This window comes from Xiphophorus couchianus, chromosome 14 (assembly GCF_001444195.1).
Source record: "Xiphophorus couchianus chromosome 14, X_couchianus-1.0, whole genome shotgun sequence".
Lineage (NCBI taxonomy): Eukaryota > Metazoa > Chordata > Actinopteri > Cyprinodontiformes > Poeciliidae > Xiphophorus > Xiphophorus couchianus.
In genome coordinates, this window is record NC_040241.1 from 22,912,780 (window position 1) to 22,940,020 (window position 27,241).

The window sequence follows — 27,241 nt, forward strand, 5'->3', positions numbered from 1 at the left end:
TCTGCTCTGGCTTCCTCCCACAGTCCAAGAACATGACGGTCAGGTTAGTTGGTCTCTAAATTCTCCTCGGGTGTCTCTGTGTCGACCTGCGATTGACTGGCAACATGTCAGGGTGTACCTCACCTCTCGCCTGCTGACCGATGGAAATGGACACCGGTCCCTAGTGGGGTTAACCAGGTGGACATGCTTAACCCCACTAGGGATAAGCATGTTGGATGACAAATGGATTAATGTTACTGCTTTCCTTCTGCTCAGTTGTGTGCAGCGCCATCTGGTGGCAGCACCTCCACAGTCTGGTCAGTTTATTGAGTTTATTGTCTGTTTATAGGAGGTCCAACACCCTTGTCAAATGAAGTCACCTAGTTCACATCTGAAACAATGTTAAATCGACTTTTTGGACACATTTATGATCGTCATAACTTATTTAATGACTACTAAATAATAAACATTCCTTACATGTTGGATTGCATCTGTCAAGCCCAGATTAGTCATACTCTGGCTGATTCTTGAAGCTTCTAAATAACTGATCCAGATTCACCAACATGTTGACAAAAAAATAATTCCTTAAATCACAGGTACAAAACACTGGAATGAAATGGCTTAATTACCTCCTCCTTGTGTAGATCAGTTCTCCAGAGCCTTGCTAATGACTTAATTATTCTATTCAGGTGGTGCAGCAGAGGCACATCTAAAAGTTGCAGGACAGCGGCCCTCCAGGACTGGAGTTTGACACCTCTGGTTTAAATGAAGACACAGTGTTCAAGTGAATAAGCTTTATTGCTTGACCTTCAGTGTTAAACTTTACATGAGGTTGGTTATGAATCTTCTAAAAAGACTGAACACAAAGTTTTCAGCACTACTAGTACAACTGGTGATCCCACCTAAAAGGAACCAAAAAGAGAATACCCACAAAGCAACACCAGAATATTACTGTGGCTTAATAAATGAAGCAGTGTCTCCTTTGGACCTTTGGAGCCTCAGTCCAGGATAAATGGCCTGAGTGAACATGGTCCGGACTCTGTAGAGGAGCGTCATGGTACCGGAGACACTATAAAAAGCCAGAGTGCCTGCTCTGTGATCCAGGTACACTCCAACTCTGGAGGAAACTGGACCCGATACTGGAGTTTCAAAGCTGTTGTGATAAAATGTGTAGCCGGTTGGAGTGCAGTTTAATGCCCAGGATTTGTCGTTGAACCCAAATGCGTGTTCGGCCACTGTACCACTTCTGTACGCTGCAGCAACACAAGCGCCACTTCCTCTCCACTCAACCTCCCAGTAATTTCGACCCAACAGACCCTTATCGCTCATAACCTGAAAGTAGTAAGTGAACCTGTCAGGATGACTAGGAAAACTCTGGTTCTGCTTCAGATACCGTTTTGTGTGATACCACACGGGGAGTAGCATGTCTCTAGACATCGAATTTGGATCCTCAGAGACAAAAACTGAGAACTTCAAGAAATCAGCTCGGCTCATTGCGTCTGGTCGAGCAAGTAAAACGTCCACATCAGAGATGACGCAAGAGATGGTCCTGCAGTCCTCCGTCAGGATGTCCTTTAGTTTCTCTCTGAGCTCGGCAACAGCTGCGGTCACGTCCTCAAAGTATCTCAGAGGACGGATGTTGATGCTGGATGAGTGTGTAGACTCACTGAGTGCTGGCAGTGAGGGGTAGTTGAGGAGAAACTGGTTGTGATCCTCTGTGTGTGAGAGCTGCTCCAGCTCAGCGTCTTTCCTCTTCAGCTCAGTGATCTCCTGCTCCAGCTTCTCCTGAACATCTTTGACTCGACTCACTTCAGTTTCCTGCTGGGATCTGATCTGCTGCTTCACCTCAGAGCTTCTTTTCCAGAGAAAACCAATCAGCTCACAGAAAATCTCCTCACTGTTCTCCACTGCTTTATCAGCAGAGACATTGATGGCCTCCACCTCTTGTTGAAGCAGCTTCACATCTTTCTCTTGGTCCTGGATTCTCTGATGGATTTGTTGTCGATTCTCCTGGAGCTTCTTCTGCTTCTTAGCTCTTTCTGCTGCAGCCGGGACTGTTTCATGGCCTTTATGTTCCTCCATAGTGCAGAGATAACAGATACACTGCTGATCAGTGCGACAGAAGATCTTCATCACCTCATCATGACGATAGCAGATGTTCTCCTGGAGGTTCTTGGAAGGATCCACCAGCTTGTGCTTTTTTAATGGTGGAGCATCATAGTGAGGTTGGAGGTGAGTCTCACAGTAGGAAGCTGGACAGGATAAACAGGACTTGACAGCTTTCATCTTCCTCCCAGTGCAGACATCACAGACCACATCTTCAGGTCCAGCATAGCAGTGATCAGCAATAGTCTTGTTGAGTCCAATATCCTTCAGCTGCAGCTGCTCCAATAAATCAGCCAACACTGTGCTTTTTACCAGGACGGGCCTTGGGGTAAAGCTCTGTCTGCACTGAGGACAGCTATAGACTTTATAGCGATCTTCTCTATCCCAGTGGACATTTATGCAGCTCATACAGTAGCTGTGTCCACAGGCGATAGTTACTGGACTCATCAGTGGATCCAGACAGATTGAGCAGGAGATGGACTCCTGCTGCAGCTTCGCCGTGCTAGGTGCCTTCTTAGCTTTCATTGCGAGTGAAGGACGATCAGAATGTGGCTTAGCTTTAAACATCTTCTGTAACCTTCAGATCTGTGGAAAAACAATTACTGAAATTAACAATGATTCTTTGTTTCAGCAAAATGCTCATTTCATACAAGACTTCTTTTTTGTTGCTCAACTAACAAGACAAATAAACTAAATATTTCATTTGTATTTAGTGGAAAGTAGTTTTACACCATTTTAGTGTTTTTTTTTTTATAATGATCACATTGATTTATGGGTTTCAACTAAACTTTTGCTACTGAACTGTTTTACAAACCTGAGATGGCGCATTTTATAAAAAATGCATTTTGTGTTTAAAAAAGATTTGGCTGCAACTTAGCCAGCAATAAGTGGATGTGAGACCAAAGTTCATGCCAGCTTTTCATACTCTTTGGTCAGACAAAAGAATCAGAAGTAACCTCACCTGTACAACTGGACCTGCAGATTGTTATCATTTTAGGAACAATATGTATTTGCTCACTTGGTGACTTTTTTTACAGGTTTATAGTAACTATAATGCAATTTAATTGTAAATGTCAGCAAACAAAAAGTAAAAATAATAAACGGATCTCTTTCCTGCAAAGCTTGATAGAAATCTATATCAGCCTTTTATAATACCTGTATTAATATTATTACCTGTTTTATATCGGAAAATCTTCTCCCTTGAACTCCTGGCACGTAATTCTAATGTTTGTCTCAATTTTTGTCCTGATTTGAGTTCCATATCTTCATTTTGGCACTTTCAGACAAAGATTACATCCCAACTAAATTACATGAATAAATCTCATAAAAAAGGGGTAAAAAAAAAAAATCCTAAACATCTTAAGGGGGTAAAGTTTATAAAGAATCGTGAATATTTACTTTGTGTGGAGTTAGAAGTGCTGGAGTTAGTCCACTTTGACATCTAGAGATAGGCCAAATGACCTGAAGGATTGCTTTTGTTCTGTAAATAAGGCCATTACCTTATAAGTACCCTGGTAATGGTCTCAATGCATCTCACAGTTGCACAATTGTTCCTTAGACTTAGACTGGATAATGCAGCACAACATCAGCTGCAAAAGGTCACATCTCTCCAAAAACACTTCATGTATGCTTCAAAACTAGACTGAAGAGCATTACCTACAGGAGATCTGATCTCCTGTTGGTATCATAGATACCCACCCCCAACATGGACTATTCACACTCCTACCTTCTGGCCTGACGGTCAACGACCACATTTACAATTGAAGAATGGATGCTAATTTGAGCCATCAGAGTCGTTGGTTCTTTTGGCACTGTTTCAGTAAGTCTGGGGAGAAATCGAAAACCTAGTACTCCTAGTGTTAAGGATTTAAGTTAACACTACATAAAAATGATTCACGTCTCTATTAAACTATTTAAAACATTTCTGTGTCCATGGGACAAAAAGATGAAGGACCACAGAGGCTTGAAACCAAACAATTTAAATTTACAAAGACGAAAGAACCACACCACCAGTTACCTCACCATGAGGCCATCCATTTACGTTAAGGATCAGAAACCTTAAAGACTGGTAAGCTAACACGCTACTATAGAAACATGAAAAACATGGTTTTTAACCCAGTAATTCCTGCATTTATTTACATGTTTGGCTTCAGTAATAAAACGGCATAAGTTACAAATGACGGTTAAAAACAGTGACCCAAAACCCGTCTCGTTTTGTTCAGCAAAACTCAAACACATACTTATTAAATCCTGCTTTCGTTGTAATAAGTCATTATATTTTCTACCTTGTCGGTTTTACCTGATAGAAGATAAGAACTGGGCCGTGAACCGAGCGGTACCGGATCCTCAGCAGGTTCTTGTTTGTCCAAATTAACGGAAAATGTGGAGAACTTGTCCGCTTCTCTTCAGCACCGCCTCAGCAGCTGCATAGACGAAATATTTCAAAATTCTACATCCGCTACGTCATCGGTCTTCTTCCGTCTCAGAACAAGCGAGTGGCGCGTTACCGCCACCTATGGACTGAGTTTAGGAACTACACCAATAATAGATAATTATTGTACAAATATATTAAATAAGGAAATATATTAAATTGAGAAAATATACATCCCGTCAGTGACCAAATAGACACATTAACCGTAGTTTGGGAATCAAATATAGACTTAACTTAACATGTTCTTAGAGCCATTTTATAAAAGGCAAGAAATTATATTTTCTCTTTCCACCTAAACATATTAAGAAAATGTGTTTTATCAGTCTTTGTACATTTGTTTCATACATCCTCTTCTAAAATGTGAAAATAAAATAACTTAAATAAGGCTCGTTTAACATTATTTTTCACATTTTTAATGGCTTTACAAATGTTTATTACTTCATTAATGGGAGTTTTTTTGTACAATGATGCAAACAACGACAACAGTAAATGTGTTCTTTCTACAAATCAATACTAATGTGTTTTGAAACACTCAGATGTACAGTAAGCTGTTGCATAACAGAGTGATACTTGAGGGATAAATATTAAATTGTTTTTATCTTGTAACCAGGTTGCTATGTATTGCAAATTTTTTGCTCAGGTTCCTCTTGAAAATGAGATCTAGATCTCAACGGGGTTTACCTGATTAAATAAAGGAATATATATATATGACATTTAATATTGGAGATATGATCACATGGAATTAAATTTTCTTGTTTTTTAAGGCAACAAACAAAGTAAAGGAGAAATAGCTGAGATGCAGGAATTAAAAAGTTTACAGAACTTAACATTGTGGATTCAAAATACCTTTTAAGGAATGAAAAGTTCTTTGTTGTCACAAAATTACAAGAAAACCAAAAAGTCTTTGGATTAAGGAGAGTTTATAGTTTCTAGCAGAATTCTGTATTCCCCAACACAATGTGTTACATCATTTTTGCAACACCATCCAAACACAACCTAATGTTTAACCCAATAAAATAAATGAAGCAATTTGCATAATTAACCAAAAAAACATAATTAAATGAGTAAATATTTTTGATTAAATGTTCCCAAAAAGCCCTGAAGCCCAGTTTTAATGTCGCAGATTGCAGAATCAGAGACTCCAAGGCAATGACTCAAGGCTTGACGTAGACGGTGCAGCTGTCCTTCACGTCTCTGAAGGTGCTGCAGTCAAAGTCGGCCACCACCGTCTTCAGTCCAGCTCTGTAGGGGGTCGTTTGGATTTGGTGCGTCAGAGTCGTGTTGGCTGGCAGGTCTCCGATGCTACAGGAGACACACAGAGAAATCCTGTTAGAACGTTTCATAAACAGTGGCTTCCTAAATGAGCTCCGGAGTAATTGGTTTACCTCTCAAAGAGCTCGGATCTGAAGAGTCCGGAGCCGTTGATGGTCAAAGAGCAGAACCTCAGCGTCTCATTCAGCGGGTTCTTAAACTCCACCTGAACCGTCACCGGGTGGTGCAGACGAGCTTCACCCAGAACCTGGAGCAAACGTCACATGCCGTTTTCATTACTATTATTTCATAATTATGATTTACTGCAGTATATTCATACTACAGATCAGTACAGTTCACTTTCAGTTAAAGCAGAGGCTGAAAAGTCAGTCCTCACGGGCTCGCATCCTGGTCTGCTTGATTTGTATCATTTTTAAAATGCACTTTTGGGCCCACACAAGAATCAGTTCGAGGGCCACAAATGGCCCCCGGGCTCCACTTTGGACACCCCTGACCTAAGTGTTATTTTGTCTCTACTTTTTTTCTTGATAGGGAATTTGCCCACCTTAATGGAGATGGGCGGTTCTTCCAGGGTGATGTCAGTGTCGGTCGCATAGATGTCACCGTTTTCGTCTGTGGCGTCAACTGACACCTTCATGCTGTCGTGGGTAACGGCGTATTTACAGTAGGCCGAGTATGGGATCAGGATGGGAATATTCACAGCTACATGAAAGGCAAAAGGTAGACATTTAGGTTATAATGCTTCTTCTACACATGTCAGTTATTGGCATTGATGATTGTTCCAGAAGGCTAAAAATGTTTTTACGAAAAATTATAAATGCTACATGAGATTTCCTGTTAGTTTTCAGAGTAATTGGGTGAAACTGATTGAAATAGGTCAGATCATATCCATCAGTTGGGCGATTCGTGGACAGACCTTGTCCAGCCATCAGTTTTTGGACATAGGAATCATGCAGGACGTTCGTCACTTTGGTTGCAGTGTAGTTTGCGACTTGGGCATTCACAAAGATGGACATCGATTTCACACTGCGACCTCTGTTGCTCAGCTTCAGGTTCAGTTTGATGTCATGCGAATTCCTTAAACAGGTTTTCTGTCGATAAGACAAAATATATCTGATCGTTTCACTCTGATATACTTTCACACAAAAGTGTTTCAAGTCAAACTTACCTCCAATGACAGTTCCACCTCTCTTACCACAAGGACTTTACAGGTGCCGTGCCCAACATCGTGGCCTGGTGTGTTCAGCCGTCTGACAGCATCGTCAAACACAACTCTCTCCATTATGCAGCCTGGTGAGGATAAACTTTTGAATTGTTTTCAGCTGAACAAACAGTTTTTGTGTCAGTTTGGGACTAACATTACCATCAACCTACCGCAGAAGCTAATAACTGTTAAGCTAACATCCGTGAATAGGTGGGGGTCCACTGAAGTGATTTTGACTCGAGAACTCTATAAACTACAGACAATTTTTCAAACATATTTTCTAATCAACAAACTTTCATACTGGCTCCAAGTCACTTGCCAGGGCAGAGAAATCATCTCATAATGACTCCAGATGCTTTAGGTAGTGCATGTTTAGCTTAGTCTAACAAATATCAGTAAATGAAATGACTAAAACTGATCAAATCAATCCCAGCCTTTGAGAGAAGGAGTTAGCGTTATCATCTTTACCTTCTTTATATTTGTAGGTGTCTGTCAGATCATTGATTGCTGTGCTGCCAACAGCCTTGGTGGAGATTTTCTGGCCCACCTTCGCCGTGTCAGTGAGGTATTTCATTTTTATCTTTGAGCCGTCGGCTTTAATCTGAGATCAAACACATCCGAAATGTTACTGATGGTCCAGTAAGAGATTTGAAACTGGAAAAAAAATGTTTTTAAACTAAAAAATTCAAGATTTGAAACTGAAAAAAAAATTTAACAAAAGAGCCTAATTTGAAATGGACAAAAAGAGATTTGAAACACTAAAAAAAGAAAAAAAGAATTGAAACTGAAAAAAAAGATTTGAAACTTAAAACTCTGAGGAAGTGAGAAATGTATGGAACTAAGTTGGAGCCATAAAGTTGTTAAAAAAGTGAAACAAAAAAAAATATTGAAACCGAAAAAAAAGCCTTCTGAAACTGAAAAAGATTTAAAACTGAAAAAACCCCACAAACACACACGTCACAAATATCAGTGAAATTTTTAATTTTTTTTGATCAAACTTTATGGCCCCAATTCAGCTCCATAAGTTCTGACCTTGATTGATTTTGGGCTCTATATTAAAACATTAGGAAGTCGTTCTGACCTTCCACTTGGCGATGTCAGCATTGACCTCGCTGAAGACAAACGGTATGTCATATTTCAGGTTGGTGTGGCCGTTGTGGATGGCGCGCACCGGAGCTGGACCGCAGCAGAACATGCCTGAGGCAAACAGATCCAACTTTAGCAACCTTCAGAAAAGCGAACATCATTAGAGGGGAAGAACAAAAACTGTTTACCTTCACTCCTCTCCTGAGGAGTTGGATCCAAGACCTGCCAGCCGTCATAGCGGCCATCTTGGTCCAGGTCTGGGCGCTTCATCCAACCCTCCACCCACACATGGAAGTTCCTGCATGGCATTAAGAAATGTCAGAGCTCCTAATAATTAAGGATTAATGGTGATTTATTGGAGTAGATCTGATTTATAGGATTTGTTCCTTCAAGACTAAAACTCCAAAACTCTGGTATATTGATAATTTTGTCCCATAAGAGGACTAAAACTAAATGTCAAATGGAAATGGGTTTTAAGAAGCATTTTAAAATGGTAAAAAGGTGTAAAAGCACCTTTACTTTTGCTAAAAGACACAAATGAAAGAAACTTGATTTCACAGCAGAACTCGCTTGATTGTCCAATTTCAAACAAAAGCAAGACCAAGATTTCCAACAGTAGTTTGACAAAAATGAGTAAAGGAACCAAGGACTGTGTCATAGTTGTTTAAAAATTGAGTTTATTGTTCGTTTGGAAGCTTGGTATCCAACGTTGAGTATTGGTCTTACCAGATACTGTCTGCATTTCCCATTTGTTTTAATCCGTACTCATCAAAATACTCGTCAATCGTGAGGCTGTTGTTTGTGTCATGACCAGACACAAAATTTGTCACAACGCGGCACGGTATGCCGAAGAACCGCATCACTGCAATCAGAACAACAGAAGGCATTTAAATTGGCTTCACGCAATTACAACACGAGTAGAAAATGAAATAAAGATCCATCACCTGTGCACATCACGCCAGCAAACACCCAGCACTGTCCGTACTTCACCGCCTTGCAGCCGCTCTGAAACCAGCGCTGCAGGATGTTGACGCTGCTGGTCCATCTGGTTGGACAAACGCCATCCTGGTAGTCGCCATCCCAACATCCTTCTAAAATACCCATGTCATCATTGCAGTTGATCTGTCAGATGGAGAAATGTTAATCGATATTAAATTAAGTCAAACCTTTTGAGAAAGTTTCTCCTCACCATGGCACTGATGACCCGGCTAACATAGATGGGGTTGCAGCGAGCTGAAACATCATCTTCAGGGTCTCTCTTGTGTTTTGGGTTGACATCCAACAATTTGAGGCAAATATCCACCATTTCTTCCTCAAACTGCAAGAAACAGAATGCTGGATGTATGAGCATCTTTATTGACCAAAGATCAAAATCCAGATTGCTGGATGGTCACTGCTTTGGCATCTTAGACGTTTATAGTTAATGTATCTGACTCAACTCATCCACATAAACCAAAACAACCAAGCTTTGGTGCTTTCCAAGCAGTTCAACAAAGATTGCAATGATTATTTAAATCATTGCAATCTTTGCAATGATTTAATTCATTTTATAAATGAAAAAATATATATACAGAAACAAGTAGTGAAAAAAATACAGAAATTTGGTAAACATGGATTTTGTAACTGTACCTAAATCAAGATGGACTCCACCTTTGAGGAACTCCACTCGCAAGTATAGCTACGGCCAATAAATGTGTTTGTTGCTTACTACTGAATGTACAATAAACATGTTGGATGGATTCTTGTAAAACCTCACCTGTCCAAAGTCCCAGAACATTGGACTGAAGTCGCAGGCCGTCCCTCTGTAGATCTGTCCCTGTTCATTCATCACATATTCTTTACGTTCCTTTTCGTCAGGCAGGTGCACCCAGTCATCTGCAGACCAAGACAAAGATCTGGTCAATGAATCAACCAACATGGGCTTCAAGGTTTTTTCCGTTGGGGAATGTTGTCGGGCAGTTTCCTCCCATCTCTCCGTCTTTGGCAGGTTTGTTTGGAAAGTTTCTCTTGGGTCAGTACTCACTCTGACACCAGGGGTTGAAAAGCACCACCAGGCTTTCCTTCACGGCCGACGGCCTCCCCAGCTCTATGGACAGAGAGTATTTCCCCACTGGAGCGTCAGCTGGAGGGGTCACAGAAAGGGTCACACAGCCCGACTTCAGGGCGGACTTGGCGTCGATGCTGCAGGTCCAGGGAGCTTTAGTGCCCACACCACACATCAGTACTCTGGTACCAAAAGTACACTTGGTCCCTCTGCTTGGTGATGGAAAACGACCTTTGGAGAGAATCATTTCAGTACACAAGTGACATTCATTTCTATTTCATTAGATTCCTGATTTGTATTGACCCTTTGCAGCTACGTCACAATTATTTTCCAAAGTTGTTTTTTCCAGTTTATTAATGGCTTTTACTTGTCGGAGTCGAGCCAATTTGTCTGTGAAGGAAACTGACCTGGTTGGAGCTTATAGACGGTGGTATTAACAAAAGTTGGAAATAGTTAACTTAGAAACCGACTCGTATCTCCTTCCTCTTGACGTGTTGATCAAATTACCGACTTTACCTGAATTCACACCACATGATTTATATTAATATGTCATAAACAGCGTTTCCTTCACACCGGAGCAGCACTGAAAACGTACAAAGACGAAACGCTAACCAGTTTTTTTTCATACATCCTAGGCTACATGACGGTCCGCCAGTGTTTCCATGGTTACCAACGGTTAGACGCGTACCTTCTAGTAATGTGATATTTGATATTTTTCTAATCATACTTACTTCTAAAGGATATGAATATTAATCTTATCTTATAAAACGTGTTTGCTGTAAATCCGCGGTTACACAGAGAACTGCCAGTCGTTATGCTTGACGGCTGTTATCCATCTCGCTTCTTTCCTTATTAAAAGTTATAAAATAAAATGACAAGTTTGGTTTGCATCCTTGTCTGTTTGTGCAGCTGACCGCGCAGCTTCCTATGACCATGTTTAAAGCGAAATCAACTAAATAGAAGCGATATATTAGGTTAAAGGTGTCTGTTTTTAGACTAGCTTTACTGTATAGCAACGCATTGGTTGTTTTGACGTCCGTCATGGCGGAGTGGTCGGAGTTCCGGATAGCGTGACGTCACATGCAAAGGGCCAATAAGGAAGGACAGAAATGATGATGCAAATGCTGTTAACTTGGCTGGTAAATGTTTTTCTAAGTAGTCCTTCAAGTTCTCCACCTTTAGGATGTTTTTCAGAAACGGATTCAAGGCCAGGTGAAAAGTGTGGCACCTGTTTCCACCGTAAGCTTGACTGAGTCCGATGTGCTGAAAGCGAAGTCCAGCTCCAGTGTGATGCTGAAAGGCTGCCCTCGTCTCACAATTAGTTGGCTGGTAGAGATTTCATGGGTATTATGGGCAACATTGTTGGCGTGGCAGTGGAGGTCCACTCTCTTGACTCCTGGAGAAACACAACAGAAAGGATAAATTAGTGGTTTTATGTTTAATATGAAACTTCAGCACCAAAACTAAACAGACTCAAACAAAAAAAGGACGACTGGACAATAACTCCGGTGATTTTATAATTAATTCAGATAAAGTGTGCTTGATGGATGAATAATATAAATTCTGGATAAATTCTGAGATTAATGTAAGAATTAATTTTGGCCCTAATTGTCTTCCGTAGAAAAGCAGGTTTATTAGGAATGTTCTTGTTGAAAGCAAACAGAGTCGCTCCTTCAGTTTCAAATCTGAGATTAAAATAAATCCTTTTAAATTGACAAAAGGAAGAGATGTAGTGATATTCAAAAGAAAAACTGTGACCCATTCAATAAATCAGAATATTATTTTTAAAATCCCATCTATTCATTAAGTGAAGCTCATTATTTAGATTAATTCCACAAGACTTTAACACAAGAAAAAACAGTCCAAATTAAAGTTCAATGATGAATTAAAGGATATGCACACTTTTAATTTGTTAAAACAGCAGAAAAAAAAATCTGTTTTTATGTCAGGGAGAAACTTACTCATCTTACAGTCTGCACAGTAGAAAGATTTATTTTAAATAATAGTTTTAAACTGGGACAGGAAAGTAACCTGCATTTAAAATGTATGTTGAGAAATAAAAAGTTTGATTAGAGGCTATTGTGATGTACAAAAATGTACATCACAATATGTTTAAAGTTTGAATAAAACTGAAAACAAAAAAAATATTTTTAAAAAGGTTAATTTCAGAGAGTTAGTTATTTTTGTTTAAATGTTTTACTTGCTTTTATTTAAGACCATTTTGACATTATTAGGCTTCCGTAATTTTGTATTCAACGTAAATAATTGACTAAAATCTGAAATATTTAAGAGTTAAACCACAACAGAGTAAAAGAAGCTACCAATACTCTGTCAGAGTTACGTTTTACTTTAAGAATAATAAAATGAACATTTCTCTGTGTAGTTTTAGCTCACCGTTAGCAACGCTGCACATCTTGTCTGTTGGTTCTGCAGGCTCTGAAAGCGAAGAGTGAAGACGTTCTGCAGCCGTCTGAGCTTTAAAGGTTCTCTTATCACTTCCTCCATTAGATAACATCTCTGGTCCAACAGCTCATCGCAGCTAGAAAAATATAAAACTATTTGAAACATGTGGTAAAACTGCTGCAGGTCATAGTTCAATGAACCTGATAAATGTGCTGCTAGACCGTAGCTGCTGCTATTCAGGTTTAATCAGATGGAGGAACCAGCAGGTGGAGCAACCATTGAGGATTACCTGCAGAATTTACCTGACAGGTTCTGAAATATTTTCATGACAACAGACAAAGTTCTGTCGCTGGTTGATAGTCATTTCATCTCTTCAGTCTGATTTACCTTTATTTCACGTAACAATAAAATGCAAAGCTGCACTGCAAAAACAAAATCTTACCAAGTATTTTTGTGTAGCTTCTGGAGCAAATATCTTCGTACACTTGAAGTACGACAAAAGTAACTTAGAAGTAAGTTTTCAGCAACATATGGGCTTATTTTCAGTAAATAAATGTTTTAATAGCAGGACGGGTTTCAGGTCAAATCCTTTAAAAACTCAGAGTGAAATATCACAGAAAGATACCTGCAGTATTTTTAAGGAGGACTGCTGAGAAAGTTTCAAGTCCAAATGGAGGTTTGGGTCAGGAAGCGTCACCCAGGAACATCTCCAGGGTTTCCTGCAGAGGCTGGTGGTAGGGGTCACTGAGGTCGTCCATCAGCGGCCTGCTGTGGGTTTGGGCCTTGGCTGGCATGATGCTGCCATCACCTAACCGTTCTCCCTCTGAAGCTTTTCACTTCCATGAGCATAGAAAGTTCTCCTGGGTCAGCTGACCTGTTGTGTCTCTGCTTCATGTCCTCTTGTGGCTGCTGGTTCTAAACCCGGTTCTGGTTCTGCTGCAGGTTTCTTCCTGTTACAGGGGAGTTCTTCCTCTCCACAGTCGCTACACGCATGCTCGTTATGAGGGATTGCTGTAAAGTCAACGACTCAACACAGGCGATTTGCTGTCGCAGGAGTGAATTCTGTAATGAAACATTTTAAACTGCTTCAATAATAAACTGATTGATTGATAACTAGGATCAACTGGAACCTGTGACTGAACTAAATGACTTTCTGTAAAATGCCTTGACAACATTGCTGTGGATTGACATTATAAATACAAATTAACTGAATAAATCTGTTATTTCACTGCTTGATTTGAGGTTTGGTTGTGAGTTTGGTGTTTGAATTATGATTTTTGTTTTAGTTGTTGGTGTTTTGAACATTTTGTTTTGGTTGTTGGTGTTTCTGTTCTCTGTACAACTGTTCATCTGTTTGCAGCCATTTTCACCTGCGACTGTAAACATGGAGTCGGGGGCGTCGCCAGCAGCAGCTCATTTGGATTTAAAGTGACAGAGGCCCTAAAACGGCTCATTCTGATGCTTATTTCATACTTTTCTCTAACCATACGCTTCACATATGTAAAAATCTATTTTATTTTTATCTTTAAACTTATAACCTGTCATGTCTACGTCTCCTGCGTCTTTAGAGACAATCTGATCACTTTCTCATGAGATAACATCTCTGGTCCAACTGCAGCCAAAACAATATAAAACTATTTCAAACAGCAGGTGAAGCTGCAGCAGGTTCAGTGAACTTGATAAATTACTGATGGATTGTTGCTTTACGTTGACTGTATACGTTTTATCAGACGTTTTCTTCCTCTGCAGGCGCCATCAGGTACATGGATCACTAACTGGGAATTATGTGCAGTATTTGCTGTTCAGATATATTTACAATACATTAAGATATCTTAGAGTATTCTGACCTTCACTGATCTATCATTAGCTGATAACAATCTGATCTCTAAAGGCAAATTAACTCTTAACTTTCTCCCAAAACTGTTACGTTTATTTTATGTTACAATATAATTGGTAGTTTGCTAGTTTTTAAACGAGTCTCTTTGTTCCCTGTAGTTCAGAAGTGAGTGGAAATGAACAAACTACAAAAACGCAGGAAGAGAAAAGCAGAAAAACTGTGAGAAAAAACATAATCAGCATCTTTAAGGTCCTCATATGTTTGTCACCACAAGTTCAACTGCAAAAAGCTACAGTTTTGTGAACAAATGTGTAAAAATTCTTTTTATAGCATCTTGTTTTCGAATAATAAAATAAAAGTAGACTCTGTGTCGTTTAGCGATGAAGTTACAGTTTGCAGCTGTTGCTATCATGTAATATCTTCAAAAAGTCAAAGTGTGTATCAATTTTCAACATGATTATTATCTTCCTTATAGGCTGCTGGGCTTTATGTTAACTTCTGAAGCAACACAACTTGCAGAGATATTCTCTGGTACGTCGCTTACCTTCACATGTTATATGAATAATCATGGTGGGTAAAAATACTGGAGCCGTTATTTGGTCCCAGTCCAGACTGGAGATATTAGAGACACTCTGAAATGTTTTAGCCTCCAAAATCGACTGAATCTTGTGTCCGGATGATGAACGACAGATTACCAGATTTTACTGACAATGTGAGCAAAACACAACATGACAGATTTCAGATTAAACCCACAGATAATCTGATGCTGTTCAGGAGACGTGACTTGGTGATGATTTGACAAAATATTTCTGCGTGACAAAGTTTGACCTGTCAGGCTGATTATTTGTGAAAAGATTAAATGTTTTATCTTTTTTTAAAATGTGTATAATCTTGTCTAATTACAGAGTGTTACATATTAGGATACCATTGAAATGATTAGATCTTTAACAATTTCAAAAATAATTCAAGTTGAAACTAAACCAAGCATTAATTACAATTTCATAATTGTAGCATTTTATTGGAAGATTTTCCACTTTCTTTCAGAAGCCTATTTATTTAGAATATAGCCAAATATTGTACTTAAGTAAGAGGATATTTTCTTCAATGTATTTTTACTCAAGTAAATGTAAAATAAATTACTCAGAGACCAGAGCAGCTGGTGAATCTCGGCTTATAGTTGAAACATTGAACAATAATCTGGTAGACGCTCAGACTGCAGGTAACAAAATGCAACATTTGTTGAATTTTCAGCTGCTGCAAGTCAAACAAACTAAACCCTTTGAAAAACTTATTCCCCTCCTCACCTGTGGTGGCGCTGCACCAAGAACTATTGATAAACAACAGTAGGACACCAAGTGCAACTTCTATCTTCATGAAATGTAAATAGAAATAGATTTTAGTGTTGTATGATTTCTCTTTTGTTTTTGATAACCGACCAGAAGACATTTCTCCCGTTAGAGCTAAACTAGCGCGTTTGTTTCAGTTGTATGTGGAGGTTTTCATGTTGTCTCCTTCAGCAGCGCCACCACAGGCGAGGAGGGGAACTGGTTGCTCAAAGGGTTTGGTTCGTTTGACACAGTCTAAAATAAAGTAGGCTCAGATTTCCTCCAAATACTACTAAAAGTACATTCTTTCCAAAATGTTAATCAGCTGTATCACCTGGACACCAACAACACAGTAAAAGTGTGAGCACTTTTATTGATAAATTGGTTGTTTTAATCTAATTTTTGTGCATATCTGCGAGCAGTTCACGGACGTCAGAGTAGGGGACGCCACATCTTAATATTTTGGCCCGCAAGAGCGGTTTGATGAGGTGAGGGGGCATGCCGCGCCTGAGGGCATCCTTCACCACGGGGCAGTTCATCATCATGGCCTCCTCCAGCTGGTTGGTCTCCATGGGGATCTCCTGGTCCAGCGACGACGGGAGGCCATCTTGTTCGAACAGGTCCGCGACCAAATCTTTCAGGTCGGTGTAGTTTGACCCGATGGTTTGAAGCCTTTTCTGGACTCTCCTGAGGACGAGGTGCCGAGGCAGGTCCATTCTCAGCGCTTCGCGGACGATCAGGGAGTTTTCTGGAAACGTCCTGAGCGACACGTTGGAGAAAATTACGTCTTGGTTTCAGTGGATTTCAGCTGCTTGAGCTAAACCTGTTGGGGTTTGTGTGTTTCCTACCGCTGTGTGATTTCTAAAGAGTCACAGCTCTTTCCAAAATGGACATTGGAGGTTTGGCTTGCATCCTGCATGTGAAGAAACAAATACTCACCAACAGCAAAATTCAAACAAATGGTTTTGAGCTGATGTGATGTGGAGTTTCCTCACCATTAAACGGATGCACATCAACGCTTGTGTCAGCTGGGAGGATTTTGGCAAAGGGGTTTGAGAGTTTGGTTGCATTGAGGTAGACAAACTAAAAGAGAGAACCTGGTAGATTATGTTGAAATATCAGCATATAATGTTTTTACCACGCAAAAATACACAATTATATCATCAGCATAAAGAGGTAAGTCATGAATCCCTCTAGTTTTTTGAGTATTTATGCCACTCGGCTTTCAGGTGTGCACACTGAAAGAAAACAACACAAATCTTAAGTATTTTCAGTCTAGTTTCTATTGCAAATATCTTAGTACACTTGAAACAAACTTAAAAGAAACTTTTTATCAAGATATAGGAGATTGTTTTCAGTCAATAATTCTTCAATATTGATCAAATTTACTACTTCTTATAACCTCACATTTTACCATGTTATAAATGAAGTAATGTGGGAAAACATTGATATGCCTGAATGTTTTCATCAATATTAAGGAATTATTGACTTACAAAAAGTTCCTTTATCTTGTTAAAATGTTAATTGTAAGTTAGTTTTGTCTTATTTCAAATTTGCTGTAGAAACTAGAAAAATAACACTTGTGTTTTTTTGTAGTGTGTATTTTCATAGCTGACTCGGTTTAATTACAGAATAAAACCGCTACATTTGTTACATTTTCAGCTGATGTGTAAAACCAACCAACCAAACTAATTGAAAAAACTGTTCCCCTCCTCGCCTCGAGGGGCGCTGCACCAAAAACCACAGAAGAAAATGACACGAAACCTGTGAAGAAGACACTGAGCGGAACTTTCCTCTTTATTAAATGTAAACAAAAGTGGAAGAGCGACAGATTTTAGTGGTTGTAGGATCCACTTTTGAAAACAAAAAGGATTTCACTTTTATCTTTGGTGAAAGACTACAAGTCATTTCCAAGCGCTAGCTGTTTGTTTTGGTTGCATTTACCCAGGATGCCCTGCGCTATAGTCCACTTCCTGTTCATGGCTCTTGAGCCACAATGCTCCACTTTCTACTCTCATTTGTCTTGATTAGAAAATTAAATTCGGTTAAAAGTTGTTTTCACGTTTAAAATATTAAAAATGAAAAATTATTTATTATTACTTTTTGTTTTGGAAGTGGAGTCATTTTCAACATTAAAAGGAAGTAAAACCACATTTTAATTTCTATTCATCTCTTTAACAAAAACAAAAAAATGACTTCATTGTAATTTCATATTTCTTATTTGTAACAAAAAATCAAACGACTGTTTTAAAATTCCATCTATATTATGTGTTAATTTGTCAATAGTTGAGCCACTTCTATAATTGAATACATCTATAAGTCAAATGCAAACTGTTTTGCAAAATAAACTTTTACTGAGGATTTAAAGTTGTTCTAATCTGTTATTAGAATAACTAGTGATGTAAACATTAGGATGATGCCAATTAAAAGCCTAATTATCTGCACTAACTCAGCCATACGGCTGTTTTGTACGTAACTTGGAGCTAAATGACGTCACACACAGAGCTCCTCTGGTTGTACTGTTAACCTAACCCTTAAATCATAAACATGTTTATTATTTATAAGATGTAAAGACAAGACCTCAAAAACAGAAACAAGAGGTCAGCTGTGGTTAATTAACCAAAAATGGCCTCATGATGATTCTGTACATTTAAATTTAGTTTATTAAACGTTTTTCATCTCCTTCAGCCTACAAATATTTTGAAAGCAACTTTATAGTTTTTTTATTTTATTTTAGTCAATCTGGATGGTGGAATAATAAAATATTATTAACTAACAAACAAGTTAAAGCATGAACCCGAAACTGGTTTGAAAACTGAGCCTAAAAATTTGAATGCAATTTTACAGCAAAAATCCCCCAAAAATAAACCATTAAATGAAATTTAAATTTAATTTTCCTTTCTTTAGAGGCAGAAGTTAACTAAAAATAACACTTTAAAGAAAAGTGACAACTTGAAAACGACTGCCTTTACTTTTAAATCTAACTGCAGCAGAGAAAAAATCGCATTTATTTACTTTGATGACTATTTCAAACCACAAACAGGTGAATATGTTTCTTCTTCGTGCAGTTAAAAATAAAACTCATGAATATTTCTGTCATTTTCCACATTAAACTCAGACTTTTCTGTGTGAAAACTCTGATTGTTTTGCAGGTTTAACTCCACCATAACTCCACCCTAACTCTTTGCAGGATTGTTTCCAGTTTTCCTACCTGATTTTAGTAGATTTAACATGAAAGCAGCAAAATCTCCCAACAAACTGAAGCCAAGAGCTGCAGAAGCTGCAGAACCAGAACCAGAACCAGAACTGCTGTCAGCGCCGCTGTGACTTCATAAGAACGTCAGAATGTTCTGAAGAAAAAACCCAAACTGTTTTTATTTAAATCAAAACCTCTTAATATCTCATTGTTTCAAATGCAACTTTAACAGCAATAACAAAGAAAGAGATAAAACACATGAACTACATCAAAACAAGATGTAAGAATCACATAAAATGAAAATATAAAGATGATAATTCCAATATAAAGCAAATAAAAATGAACTCAGAAAGAAATCTTTAACATCTATTCATAAAAAATAATAAATAATGTTTTGAGTCCTCATCTAAAGGAGAAACTAATATTATTGATTAATCTATTGCTTATTCTGACTATTAATTAAGTCATTCATTTAACCAATTAAGATAATTTTACACAATATTAGAAGTACATAAAAAATGCAAATAAATAAATAATTAAATTACATTTTTAAATAGGAGAATAAACAAGAACATTCATGTAGTGAATGTTTGGTTATTTGTAGCAAAGGATGAATCTGCAGCTAAAAAATACTTTTAACATCAACATGAAATTAACTGATTAATAATTATGTAGCAAAAGGTGAATAATAGGAGGTTTTGTAAAAAGAATTACAGAATATGAACCAGGTGATTCTAAAACGATTAATCAATTATTAAATTAGTTGAGGATTATCTCAACAATCGATTTAACACGAATGATTTTACTAATCATTTCAGCCCTAATAAGTTGACAAATAAGTTGTAAAAGTGTTAGAAAATATGTAAAAAAATATATTTAAAAAACCAGATTAACAATAATAATAATAATAATAATAATAATAATAATAATAATAATAATAATGTACTGTACAAAAACAATACTGTGCAGTTATTGGACCAGAAACATTGTTCAGGATGTGCAACTGATGACTTTTTATTTTTTTTTAAATATGCATATATATTGAATTTTAAAAAACCCAACACAACGTTTTGTTTTGTCAAGATACTTTAATGTCCTAATCAAAGTTCAGCATAACGAGAAGACCTGTGAAAAACTAAAATGTCTCCAATGAAGGACGGTAAAGAATAAATTGTTTTATAACGCAGCAAGATCAGATCAGATTCACCGAAAATGTAAATTATTTCACAGAAATTTGTTGGTTTCCCACAGGTTCACCCACACAGGCGTTATTACGGTCTTTGTGTTTGATGTGTGTGTGTGTGTGTGTGTGTGTGTGTGTGTGTGTGTGTGTGTGTGTGTGTGTGTGTGGCTGTAGTCGTATCAGATTGTAGCCGGGTGTTTGTCGCCGAGCAGCCGAGCATAAACGGCTCGGCTAATGAGGAAGCAGAGGCCAGGCGTCATGGATCAGAAGAAGAAGAAGGAAAAGAAGAAGAAGAAGAAGAAGAAGAAGAGTGGAGCCTCCAGTAAGAGGTCAGGTTGGTCTATATTTAGATCCACAATAAAACGTTTCACCAACTTAAACTCATGTTTGTTTGGAGGAAGAGGAGCAGCAGGAACCTTCAACCAACTCAAGGTGAGACTTTATTCATCTTTTATGTCAGAGAAAGTTTGTAACTTTAAATAACTTTGTGTTATTATTGTCTTTTTTCCTGTTTTATAAACAGTTTTATTACATTTTCTCTGCCCAGCCAGCTGATCTTTAGCAGAAAAAGTCAAAGGTCAGCGGACGTTGGTCTCAGCAAAAAGACGGGCTGTAGCATAAATATTTAAAAACGTTTTGTACAAAAGGTTTTCAATTTGCAAGGTGAACTGATGGTGCGATTAAAACCATGAAGCGTGAAAGATGCTGATTTATTATTTATACAATTATGAGAACCTATAACTGCGGCTGGATGCATTATTGATCAGGACCGATAATGATGCTGCTGAGTTTGGCACGGCAAGGTTCTGGGATTTTACTGAGGCTCAAAATGGGAGGAAAATGAGATGAAAAAACAACGTTTTATTTTCATAAACTGCAGGTAAAACGAGTAAACTAAGGAAGATGTAGAAAATAATAAGAACAAATAAGAACCTGGGAGGTTTTTTTATATGGTACAGGAAGGAAGAATAAGAATAAAATGATGGGAAAAACAATACAGAAGTCTTTAATTTTATTATTAATCATAATAAAATTAACAACACTACTACTAATGAAGAGAAAAATAATGATAAAGTAATAATTCTAGTAATAATATAGGAGGAAATTACAGAATGGCTGTGATAATGAAACAACGTCAAAGAGAATCTGGTGAGAAAAATAAAAACTGCAAACCGTCATTAAATCAGGAAAAACAACTTTATAATTAAATTTTTATTCCGAAATTAAAATGTCCAACTTCAAATTTCAAAACAATCTTTCCAGAAGAAGAAATTCCAACTGGGAGAGAATTTATTTTGCTTGTAGTACAGGAAACAAGTTACACTAGTTACTGGCAGAAGTAATCTTTAAATTTTATTATCTGTATTAAGGAATTATTGCCTTAAACCAAGATCCTAATTTTGTCTTATTTCAAAATATTTGCCCTGGAAACTAGACAAGTACTTGGTAAGATTTAGTATTTTTGCAGTGTATTATGTAAAATAAATTTTTTTTAGCTTTAAATCATGTTATGATGTTATTTCCTCATCAAAAGCAAAACTGGATTCTTTCACGCATGTCTGAGAAATCTTTTCATCTCCATGGCAACCATTTAGTTGTACAAAACGCCTGGGAGGACCTAGCTCCGCCTTCGAGGCGCAGTTCCATTTTTCTAAAGACTTAAAGAGAAATTGTGCTATAAAATGGCACTATGTGCGTGGAAAACACATCATACTGCCCCTTTAAGGGTCCGCTCTGTAGTTGGTGTGAAACTCTCTACACTTCCTGTTCTGTCACTTCCTGTTCTGTCACTTCCTGTCCTCCAGATGTCGTGGCGCTCGTCTTTCCGATGCTCAAAGTTTCGCTACGTCTTCGGGAAGCCAGCGACCAAGGAGCACAGCTACGATGGAGTGCCAATCACAAGAAGCGTCCATGACAACCACTACTGCTCAGCCAATCCCTGCTTCATCGCCGTGGTGACGGAGTGCGCCGGGGGCGGGGCCTTCCTAGTCCTGCCCATTCATTGTGTATGTAGGTCAAACTAGGGTTACTTTCAACCAACACAACAATCATTTTACTGCTACTTATTAAACTGACAAAGCCTTGAAGACCTTTTGTCTGTCTACTGTCCAAAGAAAACTAAACAAACTAAACTTTTGGTTAGAAATGTTTAAATAATTAATTTAATTTAGCAAAGTAAAATGTCTTCCAGTTGGGGAGAGTAGACCCTCACTGTCCGAGGGTTTGTGGTCACAGCGGCCGAGTCCTGGACGTCAAATGGAATCCATTTAACGATTATTGCATCGCCTCGTGCTCTGAAGACTGCACTGTAAGCAGCCATGTTTTACTCTGTTTATTCACATTTAAAGGTTCTTTTTCCAAAGGTTTTCTTTGGTTCAGACTTTATTTTATGGTTAAACGTAAAATCAAGGTCAGGTTCAACGTTACTAGAAATTACATCATAGAGGATAAAACCATGATTATGCGTCTGAACTCAGGTGAAGATTTGGGATATTCCAGTTTGTGGGGTCCAACAGAACCTGACCAAGGCCAGGAAGACTCTGACGGGTCACAGCAGGAGGGTGGCTATCATTGAGTGGCATCCAACTGCTGAGAACCTGCTGCTTAGCTCGGGCTACGACTACAAGGTCAGCCGCCTCTTTAGTCAGTGACATTTCTCTACGGATAAAAGTACAAATAATAAAACGTCGCTTATATTCCGCTGAAGACGAAAAAAACAATTTCACAACTGCAGTGTTTCCATTAAATAAAAAACACAATTAAAATCAAAATTGATGTTTGTTCACAAACTTTTTATTGAAACCTTGTCCAGGTTCTCCTCTGGGATGTGTCCCATTCCGGTTCTGTGATCAGACACCCGGTCCGAGTGGTCCTGATGCCCGTCCACCATCGCTACCCGTCCGAGGCGCTGCTGCTTTCCGTCAGCTTCAACATCGACGGCAGCAGACTGGCGGTCACGTCTAAAGACAGGCGGATTCGGGTTCTGGAGCCGCGGACCGGGAAGATCCTACAGGTTGTTTTTTTAGTGTTTCCTGTTGGATTGTATATCGATTGGTGGGACTGGTAGTCATGTTACTATTTGGTTTTACAGGTTTCCAGCAACAAGACGCACAGGGCTAACAAGGTTTTATACATCAGAGGGCTGAAGATGCTCCTGTCCACTGGAAGCTCGCCCTGGAACCACAGACAGATCCTCCTCTGGGACCCAGTAAGACTTTATTCTAAAACCAGCAGCTAGAATTAGTTTAGGGTTCAGCTGGAGACCAAAACTGCAACATTTTTTACATTTTCAGCTGCTGGAGTTCACTTTCACAACGCACTGAGTCAAACCAGCCAAACCTTTTGAAAAACCTTTTCCCCTCCTCGCCAGTGGGGGCGCTGCACCAAGAACCACTGAAGGAAACAGTTTGAAAGCCTCTGAAGAAGAACCTGAGCGCAACTTCCCTCTTTGCAAAATGTAAACAAGAATGGAGTAGCTCAGATTTTAGCGGTTGGAGGATTTTTCTTGTCTTCTGTTAAAGACCACGAGTCATTTCCCCCGCTAGCGCTAGCCTAGCATGTTTGTTTTGGTTGAATTTACCCAGAATGCCCTGCGCTGTAGTCCACTTCCTGTTTTTCATGCGTTCATATGCATTCAAAGAGTTAACTTCAACCGAACCGAGACTGAGACCTTCCCAAACAAACTAGAAAACAGAAAAAAATCTTCCAGAACAACAACACTTTGTTTTTATCGTTCCTTAGAAACTGTGGAGTACTCACTACTTTTACAAATTTAGAGCATACTTAGAAAGTCCAGAGATTACTTACTTATACTTATTTAACAACCCAGAACAAACTTAGCATCCAGCAACTCTGAACAGGAATGGAGTATTTACACCTACCTAGCAATCTAGATCAGGAGGATCTAGTTTATATACTCTAGTTTATTTTGCTCTTTCCTTTGGTTTGTTGTTTTGTTTGTATTTCCTTTTAATTCATGTAAAGCACTCTGAACTGCCTTGTTGCTGAAAATGTGATATATAAATAAAATGACCTTAGATTAAAACGAATGAACCCCCAGTCATGCTGTAACTAGAAAATGAACCCGTTTGTAATTCATATGCAAGATTCAGTCCAAAACAGGAAGTAAATGATCCCTTAATAGGTCCTTTTTGTTCTAAGTACTAAAACGCCTCCGTTGTGTTTCCAGCTGTTTAAACCTAAAACACCTTTCCTGTGTGCAGGATGATTTATCAGAGCCTCTGTATGAAGAAGATCTGGACGGATCTGCAGGAGTTCTCTTCCCGTTCTACGACCCTGATACACAGATGCTCTACTTGGCTGGAAAGGTTTTTAAAATGCTAATTAAATCCAGAATAATTAATGTAACATGTTGGGTCTGAACACTAAAATGTTTTCCAAGTTCAGTAAAGTATTATTTACCAATCATTGGTTCAGTGTAATTCCTGTGATGTTTACAAGGTTTTTGGTCTAAATTGGTAATCAGAAGTACTTCTGATTGGTTCCTGATTGTAGTATTTGCCTCTAAATACTTTAGTATTAAAAACAGCAGCAATGAGGTTTGGCATGAATGTTGTTGTTTTGTTTTAGGGGGACGGGAACATCAGATACTACGAGCTGAGCTCTGAGAAACCCTACATCAGCTTCCTGATGGAGTACAGATCCCTGCTGCCACAGAAAGGACTGGGTCGGATTATCACACTCAAAACAACAAATCACTTAAAATGGAGAAAACAAGTTCGCTTTGAGAAAGTGCTGATAATAAAGAAGCCTACATAGATTCTGAATATAGTGAAAGTAAGAATTGGGGACAGACATCCCGAAAATGAGTTTGATCTGCTAAAAGGAACCAGGATACAAACCAAAACCAATGTCATAATGGATTGTGAAACACTGAACAATGAGTGAATATTCAGGACTCATGCTAACCAATTCAATGCTAACTAACTTTGATTTAGCGTTAGCTTTAAAGTCATTTCAAGGGCCACAAATGGCCCCCAGCCCAAACTTTGGACACATTCTGAAAAGTAACAATGAGTGACAGCTAACAATAGAAAGAGTTCAGATTAAATCTGTTTTTGAAACATTTCATATTTGTGTTGTGATTTCAGGTGTGATGCCGAAACGCGGCCTGGATGTGAGCGCGTGTGAGATTTTCCGCTTTTATCGGCTAATTGCCGTCAAAGACCTGCTAGAGCCTCTGTCGATGATCATACCACGGAAACAGGTATTGATCATTGTTGTTTCGTTATTATTGGTGATAGCAGCTGATGAGGTGAGGTTTTCTGTTCCAGTCTGAGGTTTTCCACGAGGATTTGTATCCAATGACGGCTGGAAACCAGCCAGCTTTAACGGCTCAGGAGTGGCTGCTGGGCATCAACAGGGGTATGTAACCCTCACAAACATCCCACTGGTTACAGATGGTTAGGGTTAGGGTTATGTCAGCGGGTAGCAGGGATCTCTTCTCCTCTTCAGGCCCGGTGCTGATGTCCTTGAGGCCGGAGGCTCGTGTGGAAAACCCGTACGCTGAAATTCCTGCGGATAAAAACCAGTTGAGGCAGCTGAGCGCCGTCAGGTTCCAGACAAACACAAACCTGGACTTTATGGAAAAGGTACGCTGATACGTTTAGTCACAAAACACTGAGAGATGCAAGACGGAGTATCATCAAAACAAGATGGCCGCCGGGTAGCGCTCACATCAATCTGAACTATGGAAACCAAAGGGAAAAATCCAAATTTTCAAAAAATGTAACCTTTAAGAACCCAAATATCTGATTAATTGATAAAAAAAACAATTGGGATGACTTTACTTTCTGGTTGTGTAAACGTCTCCACTTGGTTTTGTTTAAATGTTTTATTGTTTTCAGGCTTTCCTGGAGGAGCAGCTGGCCTATCAGGACGCCAAATACCCCAGAGAGCTGAGCGATCTGTCGGGCTGGCAGCCGGATGAGACGGAGAGTCCGCTGTGGTCGTACCGCTGCACACCTCACTGCCGCGAACCGGCCAAGAAACCGCCACCGACAACCGAGAGCGAGGTCCAACAGAACCACAGATTCATAATTAAAGACAAACTCTTAAACTCTCAGAATAAACTCACAGACAGACTCTCTGCTTCAGCTCCTGGAGGCATTTTACAAACAACAAGACGAGATCAGAGGCTTGAAGGAGGAGCTGCATCAGAAAGAGGTCAGTTCAAAAACAGAAAATGGTTTTATAGTTTATAAAAGACAGATGAAAAAAATGACTTTTCACTTTAACATGTGGAAGTTTGTCTGCATTTTGTTTGACAGGTTAAGAAAATGTGCATTTTTCTTGGTCAAAAATATTTGAAGGCAAACTCATTGTATGAATTTATTAATCATTTATTAATAATTGATCTTTGATGATAATAGTAATCACAAGAAGCTTTTTTATAGGTCCAGCAGCAATCTACACAAAGTTTAGGCACTTAAAAAAAATTTAAAATAATAAAAAAAACTGTATGAAATGATTCTGACTGGTTGTTTCCATCCTGCAGGTGAGAATCGCTAAACTGGAGGTGAATATAAAGAACAGGAGCAACCTGAGGGCGACCTTCTGACCCAATCACATTTATTCACACTGACCTCAACAACATGGAAGCTGTTTCACTTTTGCTCCAGAAACAAAGAACTGTTTAATTTATATGTATAAAAATTGTGAAAATAAGATTAAAACTTGATAATTAAATGAAATGAATAGACAGAAAACATCAGTATTTAATGTTTGTTTGTACTAAATGTTATAAATTGGTGACTCTTCACTCTGGAAGTGTTTTCTAATGCAGCAAAGTCACATCTTGGTGCCAAATCCTGAAAATTTCCATCATTTTCACAGCATTGTGCAAAGTACAAAGTTATTTACAGTAAACATTAGAAACAATCTTTGAGTAAAGCTGAGCAACTGTAAACAATAATCAGTGGAAGCTGAAGGTCACCTGAGAGAAATGATTAAATCTGGGAAAAATTCTCTGAACAAAACAAGAAATGCATAAAATTGTCAGATATTGAACTACTTTATTTTTGTTTGTGACGTTTCATGCAATGAAATGAAAACTATTAGTTTTATAGGGATAAACTGTTCAGCATTCAATAGTATAGATAATTTTGACTGACAGTAAAAGCAAATGTTATAAAACATCATAAAACAAAAACGAC

The 27,241-nt window shown here is 38.5% G+C and overlaps 4 protein-coding genes across 6 annotated transcripts in view; 1 reads left to right on the plus strand and 3 right to left on the minus strand.

Moving 5' to 3' along the window:
* The window catches only part of LOC114156967 (myelin-oligodendrocyte glycoprotein-like), a 1,059,483-nt gene that overhangs the window by 953,600 nt on the left and 78,642 nt on the right, over positions 1-27,241 (minus strand). The window lies entirely within an intron of this gene.
* Positions 759-4,527, minus strand: LOC114156896 (tripartite motif-containing protein 16-like). 2 transcript variants are annotated; one of them, XM_028037501.1, is made up of 2 exons: positions 4,385-4,527; positions 759-2,670 (listed from the first exon to the last, which is right to left on the minus strand). In XM_028037501.1, exon 2 carries the CDS (start codon positions 2,650-2,652, stop codon positions 928-930), a length of 1,725 nt encoding a protein of 574 aa, XP_027893302.1. In that variant the 5' UTR covers positions 2,653-2,670; positions 4,385-4,527; the 3' UTR covers positions 759-927. The 2 variants fall into 2 exon arrangements, with proteins under 2 accessions (XP_027893302.1, XP_027893303.1); XM_028037502.1 differs by having other exon boundaries at positions 4,371-4,526.
* LOC114156890 (protein-glutamine gamma-glutamyltransferase 5-like) lies at positions 5,235-10,349 on the minus strand. The gene is made up of 13 exons (XM_028037489.1): positions 10,102-10,349; positions 9,835-9,953; positions 9,268-9,396; positions 9,023-9,200; positions 8,805-8,940; positions 8,267-8,376; positions 8,074-8,189; positions 7,461-7,593; positions 6,957-7,078; positions 6,705-6,879; positions 6,333-6,490; positions 5,902-6,035; positions 5,235-5,818 (listed from the first exon to the last, which is right to left on the minus strand). Exons 1-13 carry the CDS (start codon positions 10,295-10,297, stop codon positions 5,671-5,673), a joined length of 1,854 nt encoding a protein of 617 aa, XP_027893290.1. The 5' UTR covers positions 10,298-10,349; the 3' UTR covers positions 5,235-5,670.
* LOC114156959 (coronin-2B-like) lies at positions 21,863-26,788 on the plus strand. Its single transcript, XM_028037605.1, has 13 exons — positions 21,863-22,072; positions 22,258-22,374; positions 22,544-22,693; positions 22,879-23,079; positions 23,158-23,274; positions 24,290-24,394; positions 24,657-24,753; positions 25,178-25,293; positions 25,361-25,451; positions 25,542-25,678; positions 25,934-26,101; positions 26,184-26,252; positions 26,584-26,788. Exons 1-13 carry the CDS (start codon positions 21,872-21,874, stop codon positions 26,644-26,646), a joined length of 1,632 nt encoding a protein of 543 aa, XP_027893406.1. The 5' UTR covers positions 21,863-21,871; the 3' UTR covers positions 26,647-26,788.